The sequence below is a fragment of the Suncus etruscus genome, chromosome 3, assembly GCF_024139225.1.
Source record: "Suncus etruscus isolate mSunEtr1 chromosome 3, mSunEtr1.pri.cur, whole genome shotgun sequence".
In the NCBI taxonomy this organism is placed as follows: domain Eukaryota; kingdom Metazoa; phylum Chordata; class Mammalia; order Eulipotyphla; family Soricidae; genus Suncus; species Suncus etruscus.
The window spans coordinates 39,808,587-39,833,666 of NC_064850.1; the positions used below are offsets into that span (position 1 = coordinate 39,808,587).

Sequence of the window (25,080 nt, forward strand, 5' to 3'; positions counted from 1 at the left end):
GTGTTTGCTACCATACCAGGTTTCTGATTAGTTCCCACTCAAATGCATTTCCCTATATTGAACTGCAGGGAGTCATTTTGCAGACTCCAAAAAGCTAAATCACAGATCAAAGTAGTGTCCAGGATTCAGCACCCTCCTCCGACTATTTCTAATGACATAAAAGGGACATGCATCTCCTCTGAATATTGTATATTCCCTCAACCGCTATAACTATTATTGAATATCCCCCTAAACAGTGACAAATGTGTCCACTGTCTGAAGTCAGATTGTTTATTTTCCCCACTTTTTATCTTTTTTTCTCTTTGTGCACTGTTCAATAGGAATTTTGGTGAAAGAGTCCCTCAGTTTAATGCTTATGTTTGAACCAGGTCATGGGGATTGTTGGACTTGTTTTTGCGGCCCCTTTATGCACTAATAATGCCACATGGCATTATTCCTTGTTTGCATAGGCACATTAAAATGGAAAATACTATACATACAAATAAGTTCTTATCTAATAGAGATAGGAACATACAAATTTTGTGGTGCAATGGGAACTTACATCCTGAACATTGACATGATAACCTGGCACAGGCCTCAGAGGTTTGGGCATTCTCCATTCACCCCTGAACCAGGGAAGCCATCTATGTAACATCTAAAGTTGTCTATGACATCACCTGGAATCAATCCTCTAACAGGGAAGACCCTACTGCTGCTCTGACATCGATTTACTCAAGAGCCTTCCCTTAACACTGAGAAGATTAAAACAACAACAACCTGCGTACTAGACAGGGCTTTCTGCATTGCTCTTTAATTGTGAGTTGAAATTAGACGATGCTCCAAACCATCCTAACTTCAATGTAGTATATACAGATTCCAGGATCTTCAATACAGAAACATGATACCAACAACAGGGACTGTGTGAAAAATAAAACTGTTTTGGCACTACAGACAATGAACTGGATTGGACAAACTAGTTTGCCTGGAGCCTAGAAATGGTCTTATGTCAGGAAACTTCAGGGGTAGGGTCTTCTTGTATTTAGGCCAAGGTTTTTCCTTTCCATGTCTCCCATACTTTGGTGGGCCTATGCAAACGATAATTGCCACTCTTAACACCGTTTTTATTGTGCTCCTTTGACTCTAAATCTTTAAAAAACAAAACACTTAAACTTTTGAGGTTGACTTGAACTAATATGCAAGTGCATGGAAATGTAAAAATCTACTGTCTTCAAGTTTAAGGAGTTACATAAATTTTATGGCTTTAGATTGCTTTGCATACCTTTAGGAAAATTTATAATGTACTGCAATCTGGGGTCTTGGGGGACAAAGTAATTGTACATGGGTTCTGTTTTATTGTTCTTTGATTGTAAATTTAAAATTGGGGTGTCAGCAGGGGTATTTCTTCTTAGAACTCTGTTTTTGGGTGATTGTCCTTCCACTGTAACTTTAAATTGTCCTCTTTCTTTGTATCAAAAAAGAAAAAGAATTCAAAAATTTCTCAATAAAGGGGCCATGAATAGAAGAAAAAAAAAACATTTAATTTAACAGGTAAAATTTTTCTTAGAAATATTTATTTTCTCAATCCACATTCACTATTCACACACAATAAATTAATGATGACATCACTCAACTAAACCCAATAATGTAATCATGACCAAGAAATAAAAGAGAAGGAAGGTCTATAGAGAAAGCTTGGGGAATTTCAGCTCACACAGTCCAACTGTGCCCTAGGACCTTAATTCTGAATACCATTCACGGGGGAATTTGAGACTGCATTTTTCAAATGAACACTTTTTTTTTTTTTTTTTTTGGCCACACCCGGCAATGCTCAGGGATTACTCCTGGCTGTCTGCTCAGAAATAGCTCCTGGCAGGCACGGGGGACCATATGGGACACCGGGATTCGAACCAACCACCTTTGGTCCTGGATCGGCTGCTTGCAAGGCAAACGCCGCTGTGCCATCTCTCCGAGCCCTCAAATGAACACTTATAAACAGGCTATTGACATTGATACGGGGAATTTTTTTGTTTGTTTGTTTTTGGGTCACACTGGTGGCACTCAGGGGTTACTCCTAGTTCTGCACTCAGAAGTCACTCCTGGCAGGCTCTGGGGACCATATGGGATGGCAGGATTTGAAAAAGGGTCCATTCTGTGTTGGCTGAGTGCAAGGCAAATGCCTTACCGCTGTGCTTTCGCTCCGGCCCCTGATACTGGCAATTCTGTGGGAGCAAAATTATGATATTCGGGTGGCTACAGAAAGCAAAGGAACTTGCTTCCGAAGTTTGGAGTACAATGACAGAAATGGCACAGTGAATAGGGCACTTGCCTTGATTGTGGTCAACCCTGGTTTGAATCCCCTAGATCTCTTATGATCCCCGTAGCAAATGTCAGGGCTTACATATGTGCACAGTAGCCCCTGAGCATTGCTGGATATGTCCTCCGCATAAACAAAAAACAACAGTGAAAGTTGGGAGTAAAAATTAGGATTTGAGAAACTTTTTTTTTTTTTTTTTTTTTTTTTGGTTTTTGGGCCAACACTCGGAGGTGCTCAGGGGTTACTCCTGGCTGTCTGCTCAGAAATAGCTCCTGGCAGGCACGGGGGACCATATGGGACACCGGGATTCAAACCAACCACCTTTGGTCCTGGATCGGCTGCTTGCAAGGCAAACGCCGCTGTGCTATCTCTCCGGGCCCATGGATTTGAGAAACTTTTTATCCCCTGCAGACTAAATTTCCATGGTATACCCAAAGCCATTCTCCAAGTCTGCTTGCCCATGGGAGAAAAATGATTCCTGAGTCATTAGCCAAACACCCACTTTGGGTTTCTGGGTAAATGAGGGTACGTGCATCTTCATTTTTACACGCTTTCCCTCTCCACCTATAGGACAAGCCATCTAAATGATTTTTAAACTCAATTAAATGGGAATTTTGCTCATATGCACACAGTTAAGTTGCTCAATAAGCATCAAAGATGGTTGAGAGGGAAGAGGATAAATGGATAAATAGCCTGGGAAGTAAACTGAATCGGAATTAAAAAGACAAGAACATTCCAGTCCTTGCTTAACAGCAGCACACCATTCTGGACATTAACTTCCTCACGCTGTAAAGCAGTGGTTCTCAAATAGTGGGTGCCCCTCGGGGGGAGGGGGGGGGCACGAGGCTCCATAAAGAGGGGCGCGTCTGACCTCGGCAAACACTGTCAAAACGAGCTAAGCCCCGTGTTTATGTCTCTGTATGTCTCTGGAGCTGAGAGTTGCTGTGTCCTGCTTCAAACCCCACTTCGAAAAGTTATGTATTGCAAAACGTGCTCATTGTAGCCATTAATCCTGACATCACCTCTGATTAAAAAATCAACTCAAATTATTTTATATATTTTTGTTTTGCAGGTTAAAGTTTATTTTAATAAAAAATACTATGGGGCTGGTGAGGTGGTGCTAGAGGTAAGGTGTCTGCCTTGTAAGCGCTAGCCAAGGAAGGACCACAGTTCTATCCCCCGGAGTCCCATATAGTCCCCCAAAGCCAGGGGCAATTTCTGAGTGCCTAGCCAGGAGTAACCCCTGAGCATCAAATGGGTGTGGCCCCAAAAAACAAAAAAAATAAAATAAAAATACTATTTACAGTCGTGCAAGGGGGCGCACGAAAAAAAAATTTTTTTTCCCTAGGGGGGACGTGACAGAAAATAATTGAGAAGCACTGCTGTAAAGTGAGTGAATAATGTCAATTATATCATCAATTACTACCCCGATCCTGAATCCTCTGAAATACTTAAACTAGAAATGGAAACCTAGAGGCTGGAGCAATAGTACAAGTAGGCATGTGCACATGGCCAACAAGGGTTTGATCCCTGAGCAGAGCCAGGAGTAAGCCCTGAACTCTGCTGGGCGTAGCCCCAGAAACAGAACATGGAAATCTTTGAAGGGGGGAAATGTTAACAATTATATATACATTTATGTATAAATGTCTATATATATTTATATATAAATATATTAAATATAAATGTTTATAATAAACATATAGACATTTATATATAAAGCATTTTTAGCTGAATAAAAATGTATCAGATTGGCCTTTCTGCTTTCAGATCACAAGTATTTATAAAAATCAACTTAATGCTTAAGATATATTTTTATTAGTAAAGAAACAATTAAAAATAAAAAGCTCGGGGCCGGGAAGGTGGCGTATGAGGTAAGGTGCCTGCCTTACAAGCGTTAGCGTAGGACGGACTGCGGTTCAATCCTGCCCCCGGCGTCCCATATGGTCCCCCAAGCCAGGAGCGATTTCTGAGTGCATAGCCAGGAGTAACCCCTGAGTGTCAAACGGGTGTGGCCCAAAAACCAAAAAAATAAAATAAAATAAAATAAAAAGCTCACTGTGTTGAGCTAGAGAGAGAACATAGCAGAGAGGGCACTTACCTTGACACAGCCAACCTGGGTTGAATCCCTGGCATCCCATTTCCTGAGTGCAAAGCCAGGAGTAACCCCTGAGCACCACTGAGGGTGGGGTAGAAAGTGAAGTGGTCAAAAAAAAAATAATATAATAATAAAAAGCTCACTATGGAAAAATAAAAGATGTTCAATTTTTTTGTTTTTGTTTTTGTTTTTGTTTTTGTTTTTGGGCCACACCCAGCGTTGCTCAGGGGTTACTCCTGGCTGTCTGCTCAGAAATAGCTCCTGGCAGGCACGGGGGACCATATGGGACACTGGGATTCGAACCAACCACCTTAGGTCCTGGATCGGCTGCTTGCAAGGCAAACACCGCTGTGCTATCTCTCCGGGCCCAAGATGTTCAATTTTTTTTAATGAAAGATTTAGAATTATCAGAGATTATATGTCCCAGAATCTTTACATTTTCATAGTTTTTCTTTTCTTTCTCCATCAGGATAATATATTAAAAACATAAAACACTTCAAAAAGAGCTCTCTTGCCTATTTTGGTGCACCCAAGGGCTAACCTCACAACTGTATGCAAACAAGGGGCTTGCAGGATAGGCACAGAAAACCGAGATTTTCTTTCAGTGACTTAAGGAGAAAGGATCTTTATCGGTTCTTCTTCCAATAAGACATGCTTCATCCCTAGCACCAAGAGCTAGGTGAGAAAGAAAAGGGAAGAATGGACTTGAAATGAGGGACAGCCACGAGGTATAACCATGTGAGGTGAGCAGTGGCAGTGGCCATAGCAGATACTGCAGCCAGGGGAAGCCAAGAGTCAGGAAAGGCCTGATAGTTGGAAAAGGCCTGAGAGTGATGAGAGTAGGGAAAAGCTTGAAAGTTGGGAAAGAGTGAGGAGAGAATCGAATTGAGGTGACAAAGAAGAAAAGTTCCACGAGGGGAAAAGCAGGAATAGCAAAGTTGTGGTGAGTGGGGGGAGGGGGGAATACTGTGATTGGAGATGAAGCCGCTGAGGGGGAGGCGTGAAAAAGGAAAGAGCTGAGAGGAAAAGGAAATGCTGGGCCCAGGCTAACTACAGGGACTCCTGAGCCAGACCACTGTGTGCTGCATGAGAACTCTAAAGGTGCAGGCCCAGCGACAGACCCAGGAATTCAGACACCCGCTGACTGCTGCACAGTGCAGAGAAATGCTGCTGCAAGGCTCATAACTGCTGACATACAAACAAATCACAAAGCAATCTCAGCACATGAAGATGACTTCCTCTGTTATCAAGCCCAGAGTATTCACCTGAAGAAGACAGGCTGGTCGCTGAAGGATGCCTCCTCAGCTGAGAAGTCCTTTTCTTCTTCCCCGTTCACCAGGCCCACCAATTTGGCACTGTCCTGTACAGAAGGTTGCTTTGGCCTAGGAACGGGAAGAACCAAACTTGGCTCTTTGGAAGTGCTTAAGTGCCTTGGCAAACTGCAGGTGACATCAGCTCCAGGAGACTTTTTCACTGAAATATGGAAGATGCACATTAGAAAAGTTAGATGAGTTTCTTGAGAGTAGATGTTAAATCTCGATTTCACTCATTCTACCGTATTTTCCGGCGTATGAAATGACCCCTAATTTTTATGCATGTGTCCTGATACAGCAGCTTTGGCTACACAGAACGTCCCTGTGCTTTAACTGTATGTACCACAGTGAGTCAATCACAACAAGCAAAGGTTCAAAGGTTATACTGTAATAGACTTCCTCTCTGATTCTGGCCAATCTGAGCAGGCTTTTTACAGTGTAGATTTGGGTACAGAACAGTGTCTAATTTGCATGCATAAAAAGCCTGCTTGGATTGGCTGAGTTAAGAGAGGTGGTCTGAGCAGCCTTGCAGTGATTGGTGCAATATCGAGTTGGAAAATTCGTTTCGTGGCAATATCCAGACGATTTTCATTTAGCAGCATGAAACGTTTTTCAGGATATACTCGGCATATAAGACGACCGCTGGTTTTCGGTTGACTTTTTTTCGTTTCAAAAGTCGTCTTATATGCCAGAAAATACGCTATAATATTTCAACTAAGATGCACAATTACATCTATAGAGAAAATGGACTCATCTTTCAAGGCATGTTTACATAAACTAAACTTGCATAGTTACCGTATTTTCCGGTGTGTAAGACGACCCCCTAATTTTACAGTTAAAACAAAGGTTTAGGCCTATATTTGCTGTATAAGACAGAATGTTTCTGTGCTGCAACTGTATCTTCCACAGTGAGCCAATCACAACAAGCAAAGGTCCAAAGGATATACTGTAATAGACTTCCTCTCTGACTCTGGCCAATCTGAGCAGGCTTTTTTTTTTTTAGTTTTTGGGTCACACCCCGCAGTGCTCAGGGGTTACTCCTGTCTGTCTGCTCAGAAATAGCTCCTAGCAGGCACGGGGGACCATATGGGACACCGGGATTCAAACCAACCACCTTTGGTCCTGGATTGGCTGCTTGCAAGGCAAACGCCCCTGTGCTATCTCTCCGGGCCCCTGAGCAGGCTTTTTACAGTGTAGATTCGGGTCCAGAACATTGTCTAATTTGCATGCATAAAAAGCCTGCTTGGATTGGCTGAGTTAGAGAGGTGGTCTGAGCAGCCTGGCAGTGATTGGTGCAGGATCGAGTTGGAAAATTCATTTTGTGGCAATATTCAGACAATTTTTGTTTAGTGGCATATTTAAACATTTTTCGGGATATACTGGGCGTATAAGACGAACCCCGATTTTCGGTTGACTTTTTTTTTGTTTCAAAAGTTGTCTTATATGCCGGAAAATACGGTAAACAAAAAAATTGTTTTGGTTTTTGAGTCACACCCTGCAGTGCTCCTGGCTCTACCCAGAAATCGCTCATGGCAGGCTGGTGAATACGGGATACCAGGAATCGAACCAGCGTCCATCCCGAATGCACCTTATGCAAGGCAAATGCCCTATTGCTGTGCTATTGCTCTGGCCCCAACACAAAGTATTTTTATATAAAAGAATAAAGATTCTTTTTTTTTTTCTTTTTTTGTGATTTTTGGGTCACACCCGGCAGTGCTCAGGAGTTACTCCTGGCTCCGTGCTCAGAAATTGCTCCTGGCAGGCACGGGGAACCATATGGCACGCTGGGATTCAAACCAATGACCTCTTGCATGAAAGGCAAACGCCTCACCTCCATGCTATCTCTCCAGCCCCAGAATAAAGATTCTTAATAAAGGCCTTTTAACAATTAAAATTGGCCCAATCCCTGGTTACTAAATTTCTGAAACCACAGATATTGTCTACCTTCGGGATCTGGAGCCATCAGAATTTCCACTTCAGTAGAAAGACTTGTAAAGAAATCCTTCAGGAAGAACAGAGCATCCTGAAATTAAGAGAGAGGATTAAAACAAGAATGGAAAAAAATATAAAGGTACAGTGATTTATAAGATTATGATCAAAGTATCTGAAAGTCTCTTATTTTAGTCATCATCACATAGTACAATTTACTAAAGCCTCAGACCAACTCCAGTAATGTTCCTTCCTCCCATACTTCCCCTCCTCCCTTCTTCACCCCTCCATTTCTTTTCTTTCCTCTTTCTTTTTTCTCACATACAACTCAGACACACTTCCTCATTAATTTTCACAATTCATAAGAAAATTTACAAATGTGAGAGCCCTACCCACACTACTCTCACTCCAGCCCCAGGTCATTGCTATTTTTTAAACACACCATTTTCATTCTCTAAAATCAGTAGGGTAATATTACTAACAGTAATAACTGACACATATTTACTTGTGACTTAAGAGTCAAGTGACTTAAGATCTTGTTATCAGGGGCCGGAGAGGTGGTGCTAGAGATAAGGTGCCTGCCTTGCAAGCGTTAGCCAAGGAAAGATCGAAACCGCAGTTCGATCCCCTGGTGTCCCATCTGGTCCCCCCAAGCCAGGGGCAATTTCTGAGTACTTAGCCAGGAGTAACCCCTGAGCATCAAACGGGTGTAGCCCGAAAAACCAAAAAATAAATAAATAAATAAAAAGATCTTGTTATCAATGTTCTTGTTACCACTAATTGCTCTTACCATTGTTACACTGCCTTAAAACATTTTCTTCATTACATATAGTACTTGAAATAAAAGTTAAAAACAAAATTGCCTAGAGCCAGAGTGGTAATACAGTGGAGTGTTTGCCTTGTAAGCAGCCAGCTTGGATTCGATCCTAAGCATCCTTTTAGGGTCCCTCTAGCCAGCCAGAAGTGATTTTTGAGCGCAGAGCCAGAAATAACCAACCCTTGAAAACCATTGGGTGTGGCCTTCCAAAATAAATACAAATAAATTGCCTGGGGGCCAGAGTGGTGGCACAATGGTAGGGCACTTGCCTTGCATGTGGCTGACTTAGGACAGACCATGGTTTGATTCCTCGGCATCCCATATGGTCCCCCAAGTCAGGAGCGATTTCTGAGTGCATAGGCAGGAGTAACCCTGGAGCATCACTGGGTATGGCCCAAAAACCAAAAAATAAATCGCCCACCAGGAGTGATTCCTGAGTGCAAAGCCTGAGTAACCCCTGAGCATCACTAGATGTAGCCCCAAAATCAAATAAATAAATATAATAAAGTGTCTAAGCCTGTTCTTATTCTTCCCTTCCACTTAAAGTAAGTCTAAATATAAAAATATTAACAATGCCACAAAGTTTAATGTGAACATGAATGTTTTGTCCATATGTTTCACAGCACACAAAAAAGTTTGATGATTCCAAAGAATTTAAGTTAGAAGTCATCTTTTTTGTTTGTTTGTTTTTTGTTTTTGGGTCACACCCGGTGATGTTCAGGGGTTACTTCTGGCTATGTGCTCAGAAACCGCTCCTGGCTTGGGGGACCATATAGGGCCCCAGGGGATCGAACTGCAGTTAGTCCTAGGCTAGCACGAGCAAGGCAGATGCCTTACGGCTTGCACCACTGCTCCAGTTCTAATTATTATCTTTATTTAAGCACCATGATAACAAACATGTTTGCAGTTGGAAAAGGCATCTTTTCCACAGCATATAACCAGCCAGGGGTAAGCCAGTAATATGGAGGTGGCTCTGATTTTGCATAGGGTAGTGGACTCAAGAACTGCTCACAGAATTTCTGTTTTACACATATATGTTTAGTCTTATATAGAATTTACATGGTATACATTTATTACCTATTGATTTACCTATTTTTTTTATTTACTTTTTGGTTTTTGTTCCACACTGCCAGCACTCAGGAGTTACTCCTGGCTCTTTGCTCAGATATCACTCCTGCAGGCTCGGGGCCATATGGGATGCCAAGGATCAAACCTGGGTCAGCAGCATGCAAGGCAAACGCCCTACCCACTATGCTATCGTTCTGCCCCCCTCCCACTGATTTATCAATGTGTGTTACAGAGGATCTATCAGTATATTCCATTTATCCTAGGGCCACTGGGTGGTGCTATTCTAATGTTATAATGATTTTGCCTTACAAAAAATAAAAACAAAAACAAAGAAAATTCCAGATGAAAATCCCACTCCCCTAGCCTGTGATTTTTTAAAACTGAATCATCATGAAAGAATTACATAGTTGTTAATGGCTGAGTTTGAGTCATACAATCTCTTTCACCAGGACATTTCCCACCATTAATGTCCCCAGTTTCCCCCTGACTCTTTTGTTCTCTCTCCCTTTTTTCTCCTTCCTTTTCCTTTTAAGCATCATTATTTGCAATATTGTTACTGAAGGGGTATCCTGCATACCACTTTCCCTCCTTTCAGTAGCCAGTTCTTGTCCAGAGTGATCATTCCCAACTCTCATTGTCCTAGTGCTCCCTTCTCTGCCCTCATTGCCCTCCTCCACCCCCTCTTTGTGGCAAGTTTCCTACCTCCTGGTCCTCATTTCTACTGTCTTTGCATATTATTCTTATTTCGTTCTTTTACAGACACACACACACACACACACACACATACACACACCCTCCAACATTAGTCTGATATTATACACCCTCCAACATTTATCTGATCATTCTATGTCTGTCTCTTCCCTTTGACTCATTCCACATATAAGCACATTTCATGACTTTATTTTTCCTAATGACTGCATAGCCTTGTTGTGTATATTTTGTATATTTTTATTCTGGCCACTGTTACACCCTACTCAGGAAGGGCACACATCAGAAGTGTTGCACTCCTGAAAAAGAATTATTTGCCAAAAAGGCCCGCTTAGAGCAGTCAAATCAGTTGACCCTTCGCGTGGATTGTTTGGCTATAATTCTAAACGTGGCTGTAACTATCTCTCTCTTTAATTTTGACCATTATTAGAAATCAGGCCTTAATATTTCTTTCTAACAAAGAAGCACACTATCAAATCACGCCAAAAGTCTCCCACTGACCAGTTCTTTGTGATCTCTGCTACCTTGGCGCCAAGATGTTTTTTCCAAAACTTAGCTCATGAGTAAAGCAATTTTCAGTTTTTCCCAAAACTCTAAAACATTTCTCTCTCTTCCCACTTCCCTGAAAATTACCTAGTTTCTCCTGTTTACCCAAAACAAAGCTAACCCACAACAGAAACTGCTTTTCACCTTCAGTATCGGTTCTTTAATATGCAGATTTTAGCCATGGCCTTTCATTCTGTTTCCCTGACCATCTCCCACTTTCTTTGATCTCCAAAATTATACCCCACATTCCAGAGCTTACCCCTTAAAAGTTACCCAGCTCAAAAAATAAATTTGTCTTCGTCTTTCTAGACGCAAGTCCACATGCATTGTGTGTGGTAATTCATTTCTACAATATTGTTCCGTCTTTTCGCCATTTCGTGTTCCCACTCTCTCCCCGTGAAGGTTTCCCGGACTCCACGAAGAACCTGCTTAGAGGCGCTGGCGTCTGCAGCAGGCCACTGCTTCATGTGCAGTGCAGAGGGTGTCCCACTTACTACTCTTGATTTCCGTTTGCTTAGCCAATAACACTGACTCACTGATGATGCCTCCAGCTTTAGTGCCATGATAACATCTACTATGTTCTTCTCAATATAATTTATGAATAAAGATCTGATATTGAAGTCTTTAATCCATTTTGATTTGACTTGTACAGTGACAGAATTTTTTTTCCACATAAGAGACCAGTTTTCCTGACACATTTTGTTGAAGAATCTTTTCTTCCTCCACTTCCTGTTTCTTGCTCCTTTATCAGAGATTAACTGGACGTAGTAGCCTGGGGACCTATCTCTGAACTCAGTTCTAGTTCATGACTCTGTCCTTACTCCAGTCCCACTACACTGCTTTGATGATTACCACTTTATAGGATAGTCTGAAGTTAGAGAGACTAAAGCTCCGGTCTTCTTTTTCACTACAATTGTTTCGGCTATTCTGAAGAGGTTGTGGGGATCACTTCACATCAATGTTAACAGCACTTGACCAGAATAAAAACACACCCCAGGGATGTGAAGGGAAAAATCTACTCACCATTCACCTGATAAGACTACTATTCAAGATATATAAAGCATGGGCAGAGCTTTATAAGAAAAAAAATTTTTTTAATGTGAGGAAGGAATAAACAGATTTTTCTCAAAAGTGATCTGCATGGGCCATAGAGATAACATGGAGTGTGGTGTACCTGAGACCCACCCATTTCTGGGAGGGGTCTTGGGAACCGGATAATAGGTGTGACCTTACCTGCAAGACCTCCCATTCCTGGGAGGGGTCTTGGAAAAGGTAGATAAGGCTGGGACCAAGGGAATTCGGCCCCTTTTGGCCGTTTTCTTTGGCCCTGAAGATGGCTAAAGTGAGTTAAGACGCAGGGCTAGCCTAGAATGGCTGAATGCTTGAAAGGTTATGAGTAGGCCACACACATGTGGTGAATAGGGCATGAATAAAGTTAATGCTTCCTGATGCCTGTTTCTGAATGAGTCTAATTTCCGCCTTTCACCTGGGCCTGGAACTCGCCGGCTAGATGGGGGATAAAGCCACGTGGCTGGGGCCTAAGCACAAAGGCCTCCATGCATCGCCATCCAGCCCCATCGTTACTTATTTGACACAACAATGGAGGAAGGACGTTGGCCTTGCATGCAGAAGACGGTGGTTCAAATCCCGGCATATGGTCCCCTAAGCCTGCCAGGAGTGATTTCTGAACGTAGAGTTAGAGTAACCCCTGAGCACTGCTGGGTGTGACCCAAAAACCAAAAACCAAAAAAAAAAAAGTAATCTGTATGGCTAACAGGTACATGGCAAAATGTTTGGCATGATTCATCACCAGAAAATGCAAATTAAAACAACAGTGAAGTATCATTTCATAACAGTGAGAATGAACACATCACAAAGACAAAAACTGCCAGTGCTGGTATGATTGTGGGGAAAAGGGACCTTCATTCACTGCTGGCAGAAAAGACGAGTAGCCCAACCTTTTGGAAAAATAATATGGAAATAAATAATATATGGAAATAATATGGGAAAAAAACTAGGAGTTAAGTCTCCATATTCATTCATTCACAATTTCATTTCTTGGCATCTACACCAAGGACCCAAAAGTTCTTCAGAAAACACATTTGTGCTTCTATGTTCATTGCAGCACTAGTCACAGTAGCCTAAATCTGGAAACAACCCAAGTGTTCAAGAATAGATGCCTGGATAAAGAAACTGTGGTACATCTAGACAACAGAATATTACTAGGCCGTAAGGAAAGATGAAGTCATGGCACTTGCTGCTACACATGTGGATCAAGAGAGTATCAGGCAGAGTGAAGTCAGTCACTAGAGGGACACAGAATGATCCTCTCTCATATGCAAAAACACATGAAACACAGTAAGGACTAACAAGTGTCCACAGGCAACAGAACTGAGAACTAGCCCTTAGTGGGAAGCTTACCACAGCAGCAGGGAAGGGAAAATCAGATGAAAGAGGAAGGTGAGGGAAGGGTATATTATAATGGGACATGGTGGGGGGAAGCAGACACTCTGGGGGAAGTTGTGGTGTTGGAATGTGTTATGCATGAAGCTCTTCTAGTGCCAAAAATAAAATTTGAAAAATATTCCTGGTATAAATTTGTACTTTCAAAAAAACTGAGTCATAATGATTAAACCATCTCAAATCTGATGACCTGAAGAAAAAAATAAATATAATTTAGGATGAATGGCCAAAGGAGTTAAGGCACTTGCATTGCACATGGTCCATCCTGGTTTGTGTCATCCCATCCCCCATCTTCCTGTGTGATCTTACCTGATGGTAAGACCAGCCCATTTCTGGGAGGGGTCTTTGGAAGGTAACAAAGAAAGAAGATAGAGAGGAGTCAGTAAGGAACTTCAGGGGAAGTAGGCAGGATAAGGAGAGGACAGAAAGAGGTTTGAGATGCAGGGCAGCTGGAAAGAGGCTGCTTAAAAGGTAAGCCTAGGTGGCTAGGGTGTACTAATAATAAAGCTTCGTGTCTCCTGAAATGACTGCTGTGAATCATTTCCGTACCACTACACTGAACCTGCAGACCTGGTCAGCAGGAAGGGGTTGCAGGCGCCCGAGCTGGAACTGGAGGAGAAAGGCCTCACCCTCCATCCATCACCATCCACAACCATCCAGGAATCTATAATTAATATGTATTTCTACAGTTTGAATCTCAAGCACCATATATGGTTCCTCGAGCATGACCAGGGATCACCCCTCAACACAGAGCCCCTGAACATCAAAGAGTGTGGCAAAAATAATGACTACAACAACAATAATAATAATGACTAGACTTCCTGGCAGCAACAAAGGATCCCCTTGCCCCTCTCCAGAAGAGAAGCAGAAATACAAGGTGCAACACTTGGTGACGAGCTGGGGATATTGCTACAAGTCAGCCCTCTGGTGGCCAGCAGGAGGGAATCAGGCTTTCACGAAGCTTCTCTGGACAGGAGAGAAACTGGAATCTAGGTGAATGCGAAACCACCCCAACACCTTCAAATGAGGTAGGGAGGAAGAGGAGGAGGGAAGGAAGAAGTAAATGGGAGGGAGGGAGAAAAAAGGGAGGAAGAATTTTAACCTTGACTACAAATACAAATGTACATAACAACAAAGATACTAATATTCAGCTTTTCAAAATGGTCTAAGAATTGGGGACTGGGAGGATTGTGTGTGAACAATACTTAGCAATGCTCAGGGATCACCCCTGGCTTTGTGCTCTGGGATCACTCCTGGCAGGGTTCAGGGATCCGTAGATGGAACCAGGTCAGTCACACCAAAGGAAAACATCTTTCCTCTTTGTAATATCTCTTCGGCTCCCAGAATTTTTGTTGATATTTATGCTAAACCCTCCTATGCCGTACAACTTTTAAAAGCAGCAAAACAAAATACTGTACAAAATGGACTTGCAAATGCATCGGAAGATGCTCAGGAAACCCAAGTTCACCTGCCTGAACAGAAAAGCTGAGCCAGGAGAGAGAAAGCATACTGCATCAGGAGTGGCTCCAGCTGTTGGAGGGGATGTGGGGGACACACAGGATTCACATGGAGACTGCTGGCCAATTTCTGATGGCTCTGCCCTATCCCCTTAGCAGCAGAGCCTGGTGCACTAAAACAACTTTCACACAAGTTAATAATAAATACTGTGATTTTACTCAAATTGTTCCCAAGGTAGAACAGATGATTTCATCATAATCTCAGGAACTGTACTTGTGCTACAAACCTGGTCAATATTGAGGCGAAGTGGCATTAGGGACACTCGTAAGCAGCATTCCTGAGGGGACTTGCCAGACTCTGGGCGCACGTGTAACGCCTTCACTGTCAACTACGAGAGAAGAGAAACATTCACTGTCAACTATGAGAGAAAAACATTTTCCTCAAAGATGTTACAAGCTTGGCTTCCACTAAAAAAGGCAAAAAAAAGTAGGGTAGGGGCTTTCCTATTTTTATTTCTCTTATTAGACAAAAAAGGAAATTATTCATGCTCTTTCCTGAAAAGTCAAAATCAAACATTTCTGGGTGACACATGACATTTCCTCAAGAATCTGATGGATGGATAAGATTATCACATGAATTCCCTTTAGAAGGAAAAATGAAAATGATACAACTTGCTTGGCCTTGCAGTTGATTCACAGACCCATAGTCCAAAAAAACTTCCATTTACAAGTGTGAGAAATCTGTGCCACTTCTGAGAAAATGCAACCTTCTGTGTAGATCACTACAGATTTCCTGTTATCCTCAGGTGTCAACAAATCAGCAGTTACAGTTAATGAACCTTCTAGGAAACATGCCAATTAGTTCTACAAACAACAATGTTAAGCTGATGGGCCAGAGCAATAGCACAGCAGTAGGGCATTTGCCTTGCATGTGGCCTACTTGGGAAGGACCCCATTTGACCCCTGGCATCCTATATGGTCCCCCAAGCCTTCCAGGGATAATTTCTGAGTGCAGAGCCAGAAATAACCTTTCAGTGCAACCGGGTGTGAGCCCCACCACCCCAAAAAATTGAGTCAGAGCTAGTACAGTGGGGAAGGCACTTGCCTGGGTTCAATTCCCAGCATCACATCTAATCCCGACTTCTGCCAGGAGGGATTCTTTAGTGCAAAGGCAAGATTTACCCCTAAGCATCACTGCGTGTGACTCCAAAACAAAAGGAAATCAAACAAAAAGCCCCAAGACTTGAAGCAGCATACTGAACAGGAATTTTCTTATCAAAAGTGAGTAGCCAAAAGTATCCAGTCATTTCCTTCAAATTATTTGTCAGTTATTTATGTAAATATGTTTTCCAAAGCGATCACATATGCAAACACACTCAAAGCCTTCTCGGATCCCTGGCATTCCAAATGGTCCCCCGAACGCCTGTCAAGAGTAACCCTTCAGCACTGCCAGGCGTAGTTCAAAAACCAAAATACCGAAACAAAAACAAATAAAGCCTTCAATCTCACCATGTTGGAATGAGCTTTTCGTGGCATTTCTTTGCTGCAATAGAGGTACAAAAATTTATTCATCTGAGATGTGGCAAGGCGGTCACGGATCTCCAGGTCCTGAACAGTGAACACCTGCCGGGAGACCGGGTGCTCCACGAGGCTCGACTCACACTCGGGCTTGCAGGGCGGGTAGACCTCATGCTGAAACTTCACCTACAGGACAAGGAGGAGCTAATGGCAGCACCCATCTGCTATGAAGTGGACTCTCCCTTTGAAGCTCAGGCCCAAAGCAGCACACATCTCCCAGCTAGGACAGTCTAGCATCTAGGAATTAGACCTCTGCTTGGAATGCTGACCAAAGAGAATAAGTCACCACAAGTGCTTCGTTCATCCCCTTGATCTTTGAGCTAATCGTGCTCAGTCATGCTGGGCACAATCTAAATGGCATTTCTTCTCTGACCTGGGAAGGTTCCTTCTTCAAGCAGAGCCCTCAACGGGAGCAAGATATCACACCCTCATCTTGCCTGGCTATTCAATTGCTTGAAAACCAATTGATGGGATCAGGGTTCCTGGTCCAAAAGGGGCCAAAATATGGCATATATGGAACTGCTACTTCTATGCCATATTCTCTACCAGGTGATGCTGGTGTAACTCCAGAGAAGCTGAGAAAGTTGAACACAAATAATATCCTGGTGCTAGTTCTTCTGGCCCTATCATCCAATCAGCCTAGGCCCTCCCATGCTGTTTGAGGCCTGGTGTGGGAATGAGACTCAAAGCAGCCCCATTGGGTCTGTGGGTCTTTGCTTCTGAAGCACCACCTTACCTTGCTTAGCTGTATCTCCATTAAAAAGTCATGATTTCTTCCTTTTCCCCCATAGACCATATGACGACTATGTCTTGTGGGGGTGTGAGAAGGCGAACTGTAGGGACTTCTAAAATGGGAAGAGGGGAGCTTTGGTTAACTTATTTTCAAAGAAAAGCAATGAATGAATGACATCAGAAAAAAAAAAAACAAGATAAAAAAAAGTCGAGTGACTTAGAAAATGAGCACAAGGGGCCAGAGAGATAGTGCATCGGTAGGGCGTTTGCCTTAGATGCTGAAGGACAGTGGTTCGAATCCCAGCATCCCGTATGATCCCCCAAGCCTGCCAGGAGCGATTTCTGAGCATAGAGCCAGGAGTAACCCCTGAGCACTGCTGGGTGTGACCCAAAAACCAAAAAAAAAAAAAAAAAAAAAAAAAGAAAGAAAAAGAAAAGAAAATGAGAACAACATTTCCACAAGTTGTACAGTTTCCCACCAAAACCATATGCTCTGTATTCTGTAGATAGTGAGATCATAGACAGAGCCATTAGCATGAGTATCTGCTGGCCAGAGAGAGAATGACAAGAGTCTCTGAATGTTGGGGACTATATCACATAATTCAAAAATGAAGCCGCCTTAGAACTTCAGAAATCCTTTCTAGAATACAAGTCCTAGAGGACTCAACTAAGATAGAGAAGTTATCAATCAAGTTAACAACCAAGTTGGGGCCGGCGAGGTGGCGCTAGAGGTAAGGTGTCTGCCTTGCAAGCGCTAGGCAAGGAAGGACCGCGGTTCTATCCCCCGGAGTCCCATATGATCCCCCCAAGTGCTTAGCCAGGAGTAACCCCTGAGCATCAAATGGGTGTGGCCCGAAAAAACAAACAACAACAACAAAAAAACAATAACAACCAAGTTAAACAATTTTTCAGGTTCCCTCGTAAATAAAAAGCAATTTATCCATGAACACCGAGCCCCAAGTGATGACTCCCTGAAGTTTTCTCTGTGCCACCCCCCATAAAAGTCTCTTTAGCTGACTGATCATGCTAAAGAATCCTTTGGAGTCTGACAGGAACCCTTCTGGAAACTAAAGGGTCAAGGGCATGATGCATGCTGCCTGCCCTCATGGCTCACATGCCCTCATGCTCTGTGAACTGAGGGCAGCAAAAGTTCATAATCCGCTTTTCGAATAAGCCCCAGACATAGGCTTTGACAGCCCAGCTGGCTATCAAAGCTTTCTGCTGAGTAAGAAGTCACCAAAGTCACTGCTTTAATAAAAATACAAGTAAGGCAAGTAAGCTCACAGATGAAAAACTCTGAGTGTGATATTTAGTTTCAAAACTACCTTATTCATATTCTTGAATGGATAAAGTGCTAAATATTTTTCTATATAACTCATTGGCTTACCAAACAAAGGTAGAGAAAAGTTAACTTACCCATAACTTTTAGCTGGAGATGGAGGAGGAACTGGACCAAAATCTTTTCCACCATAGAGATGCCAAACCAGAGAGACTTCTTTGACAACATAGCGAATAACAGGGATGGGAAAGTGTAACGGGGCTTTGCTAGTATCTGTCTTTTTAATGGGCAGACTGAAATAATTATCTCTGATCACAATAGCATCATCAACCATTATTTTTATAACCGGTTCTTCTTCTTTCTCCTAAAATAAAGAATGGGTAGCATAGAACTTATATCGGCAGAAATTACCAATGATTAGTAGTATTATAAGGGAATTTCTTGTTGCTCTATTCCCTTTTTTCCTTTTCTTTTTTTAACAAGTTTAATATAAAATGATTAATTACTACCATTGATCATCACATAAAGATATTCCTTTGTGCTCATAAAATGAAATCTAATCTCTGCAAATCACTCTGAAGATTTTTTTCGTTGTTTATGTGACTTTTAGTACTTGCAAGATAATATAAGTTATGATTTTGGTGCAGGGGGGTTTATACAATTCCATCTTTGTATTTCTTCAAAGTTAAAATACTGCATTTCCAACTTGACATACTTCACTCAATAGAGTGACCAATTGTCATGTTCCTTCCTTATACACATGCTCTGAATTCAAACTTAACCTCAAGAACTGTGCATTCATTAAATCCAGACTGTACTTTTATGTGAGCATAATTCTCAATGAAATTTCTACCTATCACCAAGTCACCAGCCTTCATAAAAATGCATCCCTCTCTCTGGCTCTCAAACTAGCAGCAGAGTACTACTCTCTCCTGACACTGCAGGTCACCATTCTGTGTTATCTGACTACAAATCCCAATTACAGTTCACTGATCTAAGCAGGAAACTTGGTAAATACAGGATTTTGTTGTCAGATCTGAGGTACGATTAACATTTATAAAGCTTCAAGAGTAAATCGCAACACAGAATAATTCTGAGCTGCAAAAAAAAATTCACAGAATTTCTTTCCAAGCATCCTCTGGCCAAACAGCAACATTATTTGAAGGCCTGAGTATATAATCAAGTGATGACCTGAATTGTGGTCTTTGGTGCAAACAGGATGCAGAAGTCGTCATTCTCCATGGGTACTGCAGTCATTGCATCGCTGATCGTGTGGTGAGTGAAGGAGGTGTAAGTGGGGTCTGGCTCCTGGGACACGCTCCCACTCTCATCTGGGAAGAGGAAGAGGTCAGAACAGCAGTGCTCTGGTGCTGGTGATTTTCCATCGAGAGATCCTGCAGACAAACACCACAAGACTCAAGTCTCCTGCACTTTGGAACAACAGGAACATGTACTGTGCCTTTTAGCTAAACACATTATATACCAACTTATTTTTTAAATCTTGACAATGAGATGGGACTTTTACTTCAATGACTGCCAGGCCTAAAGAAGCCTTGATGCTGCTGCTGACGTGAATAGCCCTGCCAAGAACCCCATCTCACCCATCTATACACCTAAATTCTATCCACTTGTAGTGACTTATTTATTTCTTGTAGTGCTGATTACCAAACTCAGGAGCTCACATATCATGTAAGTTCTGTACTACACAGTTATATACATGCCCAGTTCCTAACCCACTTTAAAAAAAATGGTATATTAAAGAAAACTTTCACCACTAGATCCAAGCAATAGCATAGTGGGTAGGATGCTTGCCTTGCACATGTTGACCCGGGTTCGATTTCTGGCACCCCAGATGGCTCTCTAGGGTGATTAGGAGTGATCCCTGAGTGAAGAGCCAGGAGTAAACTCTGAGCACCACTATATAGTGATTGTCTGCCGAAAAACCTTTCATTAAAGCCCAATAAAGTCCAAAATTATATACAGTATACTAAGAGTTTTCTTAAATCATTTCTCATTCTAAATACTAACATTATTCTGAACTAGTGGCCATTTGTTTCACTGAACTACAAGATACAAGAAAATAAAAGAGCTCACAGCATCATTTAGCGGTTAGATGCTCAATGAAGGCACATAGAGGTACTAATAAATCTCATTTCTTAAAAGACCTGCTCATGGAAGAGTCTCTTAAGAATAGATTAGACTTCCCCCACAATACCACCACTCTGGAAACATGAGTCCTGACCTGTCTCTCCATTAGCCTGCGGCTTTGTGGCAGTGGCCTGCTGCATATCAACCTCCTCCATCGCGTCACTCATCAGATCTCGGAGAATCTGCTGTTCTGCTTCGGGAAGTACTGGGCCACGTGAAGATGTTCGACCACTAGAATCTACCTACAGCCAAAAAAAAAAAAAAAAAAAATTGCAAATGCTTCGAAAAGGAAACTAACATTTTGTCCTAGAATGGCACAGCATTTTACAAAAATATCAGATAAAAGAACATAACATCATTCTGCCCAGCAGCTATGACACTTTCACTATCTTTACTATCCTTATTATCAACTTTTTTTTTTTTTTTTTTTGGCTTTTGGGCTGAACCCAGCGATGCTCATGGGTTACTCCTGGCTCTGCACTCAAAAGTGGCTCCAGGCAGGCTCAGGGGACCATATGGGATGCTAGGAACAGAACCAGTTTCCGTCCTGGGTTGGCCACATGCAAGGCATATGCCCTACCGCTGTGCTATGTTTCCAGCCCCTCTCATTATCACTTTTAACAACTACTACAAATAAATAAATGTATCTTAGCCTGAAGCCAGCACAGTCATCTCAGATGATGACATAGCAATACACTGGAGTGAGTAGTGAAAATAACTGCAGTAAGGAGTGATTGAATTATTCTGCAACCTGCTCAAATCTGATAGTTGTAGTGAATTCCACCCCTTTGAGACAAAGCCTCATTTCTTTCTTAAATACTGGGCAAGGATTTGGTCCATACCCAACAGTGTTCAGGGGTTACTCCTGGACCTGCACTCAGGAATTATTCCTGGAGGTATGCAGGGGACCATATGGGGTGCCTAGGATCGAAGCTAGGTCAGCCATGTACAACACAAGGACCCTACCCATTGTATTATCTCCCCAGCCCCAATAACATTTTTTTCCCTTTTTTACTAATTAAAGAACTGTGATTTACAAAGTTAATGCTAGTTGAGTCTTGGGCACACAACAGTCCGACCCCATCCCACTATCAGTATTCCATGTTTCTCCTGGTCTGCTCCTGTGCTCTTTCCCATCCCAAAACCTTATTTCTTGACATGAATGAACAACTAAAGACACAGAAAGAAAAATATGGGCACTTATAAAGTTTAATTTCAAGGGCTGCTGCTTGACCATTCCGGTTAGTGAACTGTGGATAGATTTTAAAGAATTTTAAAATAGATATTAATGTAGAATGTCTTGGTAAGAGAATGAGCATCAAGAAGTGTCATAAATGCCTTCATTTGTGAGAATATAGCAGGAGCACTTCATTCGTGAGAACATAGCAGAAGCAAGGAATTAAGAAAAAAGTACAACATGAATGAAATCATGTGAGCACACAACTACTACTGCAAGGCTTGACAGGCACTCCTGAGATCCTCCATAACTAAAGAGAATTCCATCCCCTGACCAGAGCATGAGGAAGGAAAGCATCAAAAGAAAAAAGGCGGGGCTGGAGAGATGGCACGGAGAGAGGGCATTTGCCTTGCCTGCAGGATGGTGGTTCGAATCCTGGCATCCCATATGGTCCCCCGAGCCTGCCAGGAGTGATTTCTGAGTGCAGAGACAGGAGGAACCCCTGAGCACAGCCGGGTGTGACCCAAAAACCAAAAAGAAAAAAAGAAACTAACTCAATCTAGACCTCAAAGCAGGCTGAAAGGAGAAACTGCACCGGAATTGAAATATCAGGATATTATTGCCATCTTTTCTAGTTAAAACAAACTGTTTAAATTCTATAGGCCCTCACCTTAAATTTATTTTGACACCATGATTTATAAAGCTGTTAAACTCAAGAGTTTTAGCCATTCAATGACCAACTTCAAACCCTCCACCAATAACCCAAGGTTCCCGCTCTCTCTCCCCACTTCTCAGCTTTTTTTTTCTTTTTTGGTTTTGGGTCACACCTGGCAGCACTCAGGGGTTACTCCTAGCTCTATGCTCACAAATTGCTCCTGGCAGGCTTGGGGGACCATATGGGATGTCGGGACTTGAACCACCGTCCTTCTGTATGCAAGGCAAATGCCTTACCTCTAAGCTATCTCTCCGGCCCCTCAGTAAACTTTTTTAATTTACTTATATATCACGTGCTTACAATGTATTGAAGTTGCTCATGGTTTTGATGATTTCAGTGGTGAAAATTATTATCTATTATTATTAGAAAATTATTACCTATGAAAATACATTATCTATAAAACAGAAGCCTATCTATGCCTGGTCTATTGCATGATATTAAAGAAAATTACAGATGACAACATATATATAGATTGATAATAAATTTAAAAAGTATATTTAGAGGGATTGGGGAGAGAGCCCAGTGGTAGGCTGCTTGCCTTGCATGTGGTCAAACCGGGTTAGATCTAGGCATCCCATATGATCCCCCGAGAACCTCCACGAGTGATTCCTGAATGTAGAGCCAGGAATCAAAATAAATAAAAAAAATTTTAAATTACTAAATGTTTTTATGAAATAATGTTAATATTCGCCTGGTATATTCTCAAAGTTGTTTTACATTAACTCGGACATAAGTTTTTACATGATAAATGTTTATTTCTTCTCAGGTGAATATAAAGTTGAGAGTGTATCTGTTGACTCAGAAGCCTAATGCTCTGACAGAAAGGTTTTCCCAGGGGCCAGCAGAATCAATCACCTTTCTCAGCCTGATCATTCTGGAGGTCAAGGACGATTCAAGAGTTTGGCTGCCATGAACAGCCCTCTGGGACATCAACACGATCAGAGCCCAGTGGACTGAGGGTGAGCGGCTCTGATAAACGCCAGCGCCTACTGTACCTTGGTCTTCCTGTGAGGAGCTCCGGGCTTCTCTTTTGCTTTGCTGGCCACATGTAAGTCCCCATAGCTTGCGATGTACTGAATGAGATTCATTAAGGCCGCACAAGAGTCTGAACAGGTTCTGATGTGGACAATGTCGCTGGAGCAGTGTAACTCAAAGCGTGGCTGGGTCTGGACAGGACAGAGGGAAGAATGAAAATGTTTTCCAAACAGCAACACAAAGTTCTCCTTTGCACATTCTGAATAAACAATGTTTTTTGGTTTCAGGAAACATTTCCAACTAATTTTTTTTCTCTTTTTTTTTTTCAAATTTTTTTTCACTAACAGGAGTGAATTCTGAGTGCAGAGCGATTTTGGGCCTAGGTGTAGCCACAAAACAAAACAAAACAAAACAAAACAAAACAAAACAAAAAACAAAGGAGGAGTGGAAGGGAGGGACTGGAAGAGGAAAGAGAAAGGGGGAGTGAATGGGGAAGGGAGAAGAGAGCAAAGAGAAGGGAGGGGAGAGAAGAGAGGTCATTTCTAACTAATTGTTTAGTGTACTGGAGATCAAACCTAAAATCACGAAAAGTGTAAATGTAAATACTCAATTTGAGCAGAATTTACAGCTTCAATCCATTTCAAATATTTTATGGACTTCTGACCAAAATTAGGAAAATGGAAAAGTGATATAGTAAACTCTCAACAGAGTTTTCAGTGTCTCCAAAAATAGGCCTAAGATAAACATCGCATTATTTTCATAACTTACTTGTTCTCCATCATCAGAATCAGACTTCACTGCAGTGATAGTTAATTCCAAAAGCCCCATGTCCATCACCTGAACATAATCTGGAAGTATAGAGATGTCTTAGAATAATTTTCAATTTGTTTGTCCAACCAACAATAACACCAGTATTTCTTTTGTTATCAAATAGCAAATAATACAAACATTTATAAAGCAATGAAAATATAGCTTCATTTAAAAAAAATAATAAAAGAAAAAAACCACAATTCACTTTAGCTTAAAACAAAAGTCATGGCCCGGAGAGATAGCACAGCGGCGTTTGCCTCGCAAGCAGCCGATCCAGGACCAAAGGTGGTTGGTTCGAATCCCGGTGTCCCATATGGTCCCCTGTGCCTGCCAGGAGCTATTTCTGAGCGGATAACCAGGAGTCACCCCTGAGCACCGCCGGGTGTGGCCCAAAAACAAACAAAAAAAAAACAACAAACAAACAAAAAAAACCCAAAAGTCATATTAAACATCCCAAAGTAAACATATAAAATTTGATTATTCAACTGATATTACAAAATTTCTAAGATGTATTTAAATAAGGTCTTGATCCACTGGTATTATCCAATAGTTAAAAGGCATAAAAATACTGGCACATTGGGGCCAGAATGATATAGCACAGTGGGGAGCATGTTTGCCTTGCATGAGGTCAAACCAGGTCGGATCCCTGGCATCCCAAACAGTCAGTCTCCCAAGCCTGCCAAGAGTAACTCAGGTGCCACCAGGAGTGGCCCTAACCACCACCACCCCCACGAAAAAAATAAAATACTGGCACACAGGGCAAAGTGACTATGTACTGAATTGGGCTCACATCTTGCATGGGAGAACAAGGCTTAATCCCTGTCCCCAAGTGTTAACCCAAATCACACCAAAAGCAGCACTCCTCCAGCACAGAGCCAGAAGTTTTAAAGCTACTATAATGTGACCCCCTCCCAAAACAAATAACAATAATATAGTCACACACACAGAAAATAACAAATTAATCAATTCCAGTTTTT

The 25,080-nt window shown here is 42.0% G+C and overlaps 1 protein-coding gene across 1 annotated transcript in view; it reads right to left on the reverse strand.

Annotated features, from left to right (window-relative positions):
- Positions 1-25,080, reverse strand: part of ATG2B (autophagy related 2B) — a 100,914-nt gene that overhangs the window by 12,251 nt on the left and 63,583 nt on the right. The window contains exons 27-36 of the mRNA XM_049769916.1: positions 24,062-24,141; positions 23,314-23,484; positions 20,521-20,668; positions 19,470-19,672; positions 18,416-18,642; positions 17,004-17,112; positions 16,199-16,393; positions 14,977-15,078; positions 7,646-7,724; positions 5,654-5,861 (exon numbers count right to left, since the gene is read on the reverse strand). Coding sequence (XP_049625873.1) covers positions 5,654-5,861; positions 7,646-7,724; positions 14,977-15,078; positions 16,199-16,393; positions 17,004-17,112; positions 18,416-18,642; positions 19,470-19,672; positions 20,521-20,668; positions 23,314-23,484; positions 24,062-24,141 — 1,522 coding nt within the window. The remainder of the gene's footprint in view (positions 1-5,653; positions 5,862-7,645; positions 7,725-14,976; positions 15,079-16,198; positions 16,394-17,003; positions 17,113-18,415; positions 18,643-19,469; positions 19,673-20,520; positions 20,669-23,313; positions 23,485-24,061; positions 24,142-25,080) is intronic.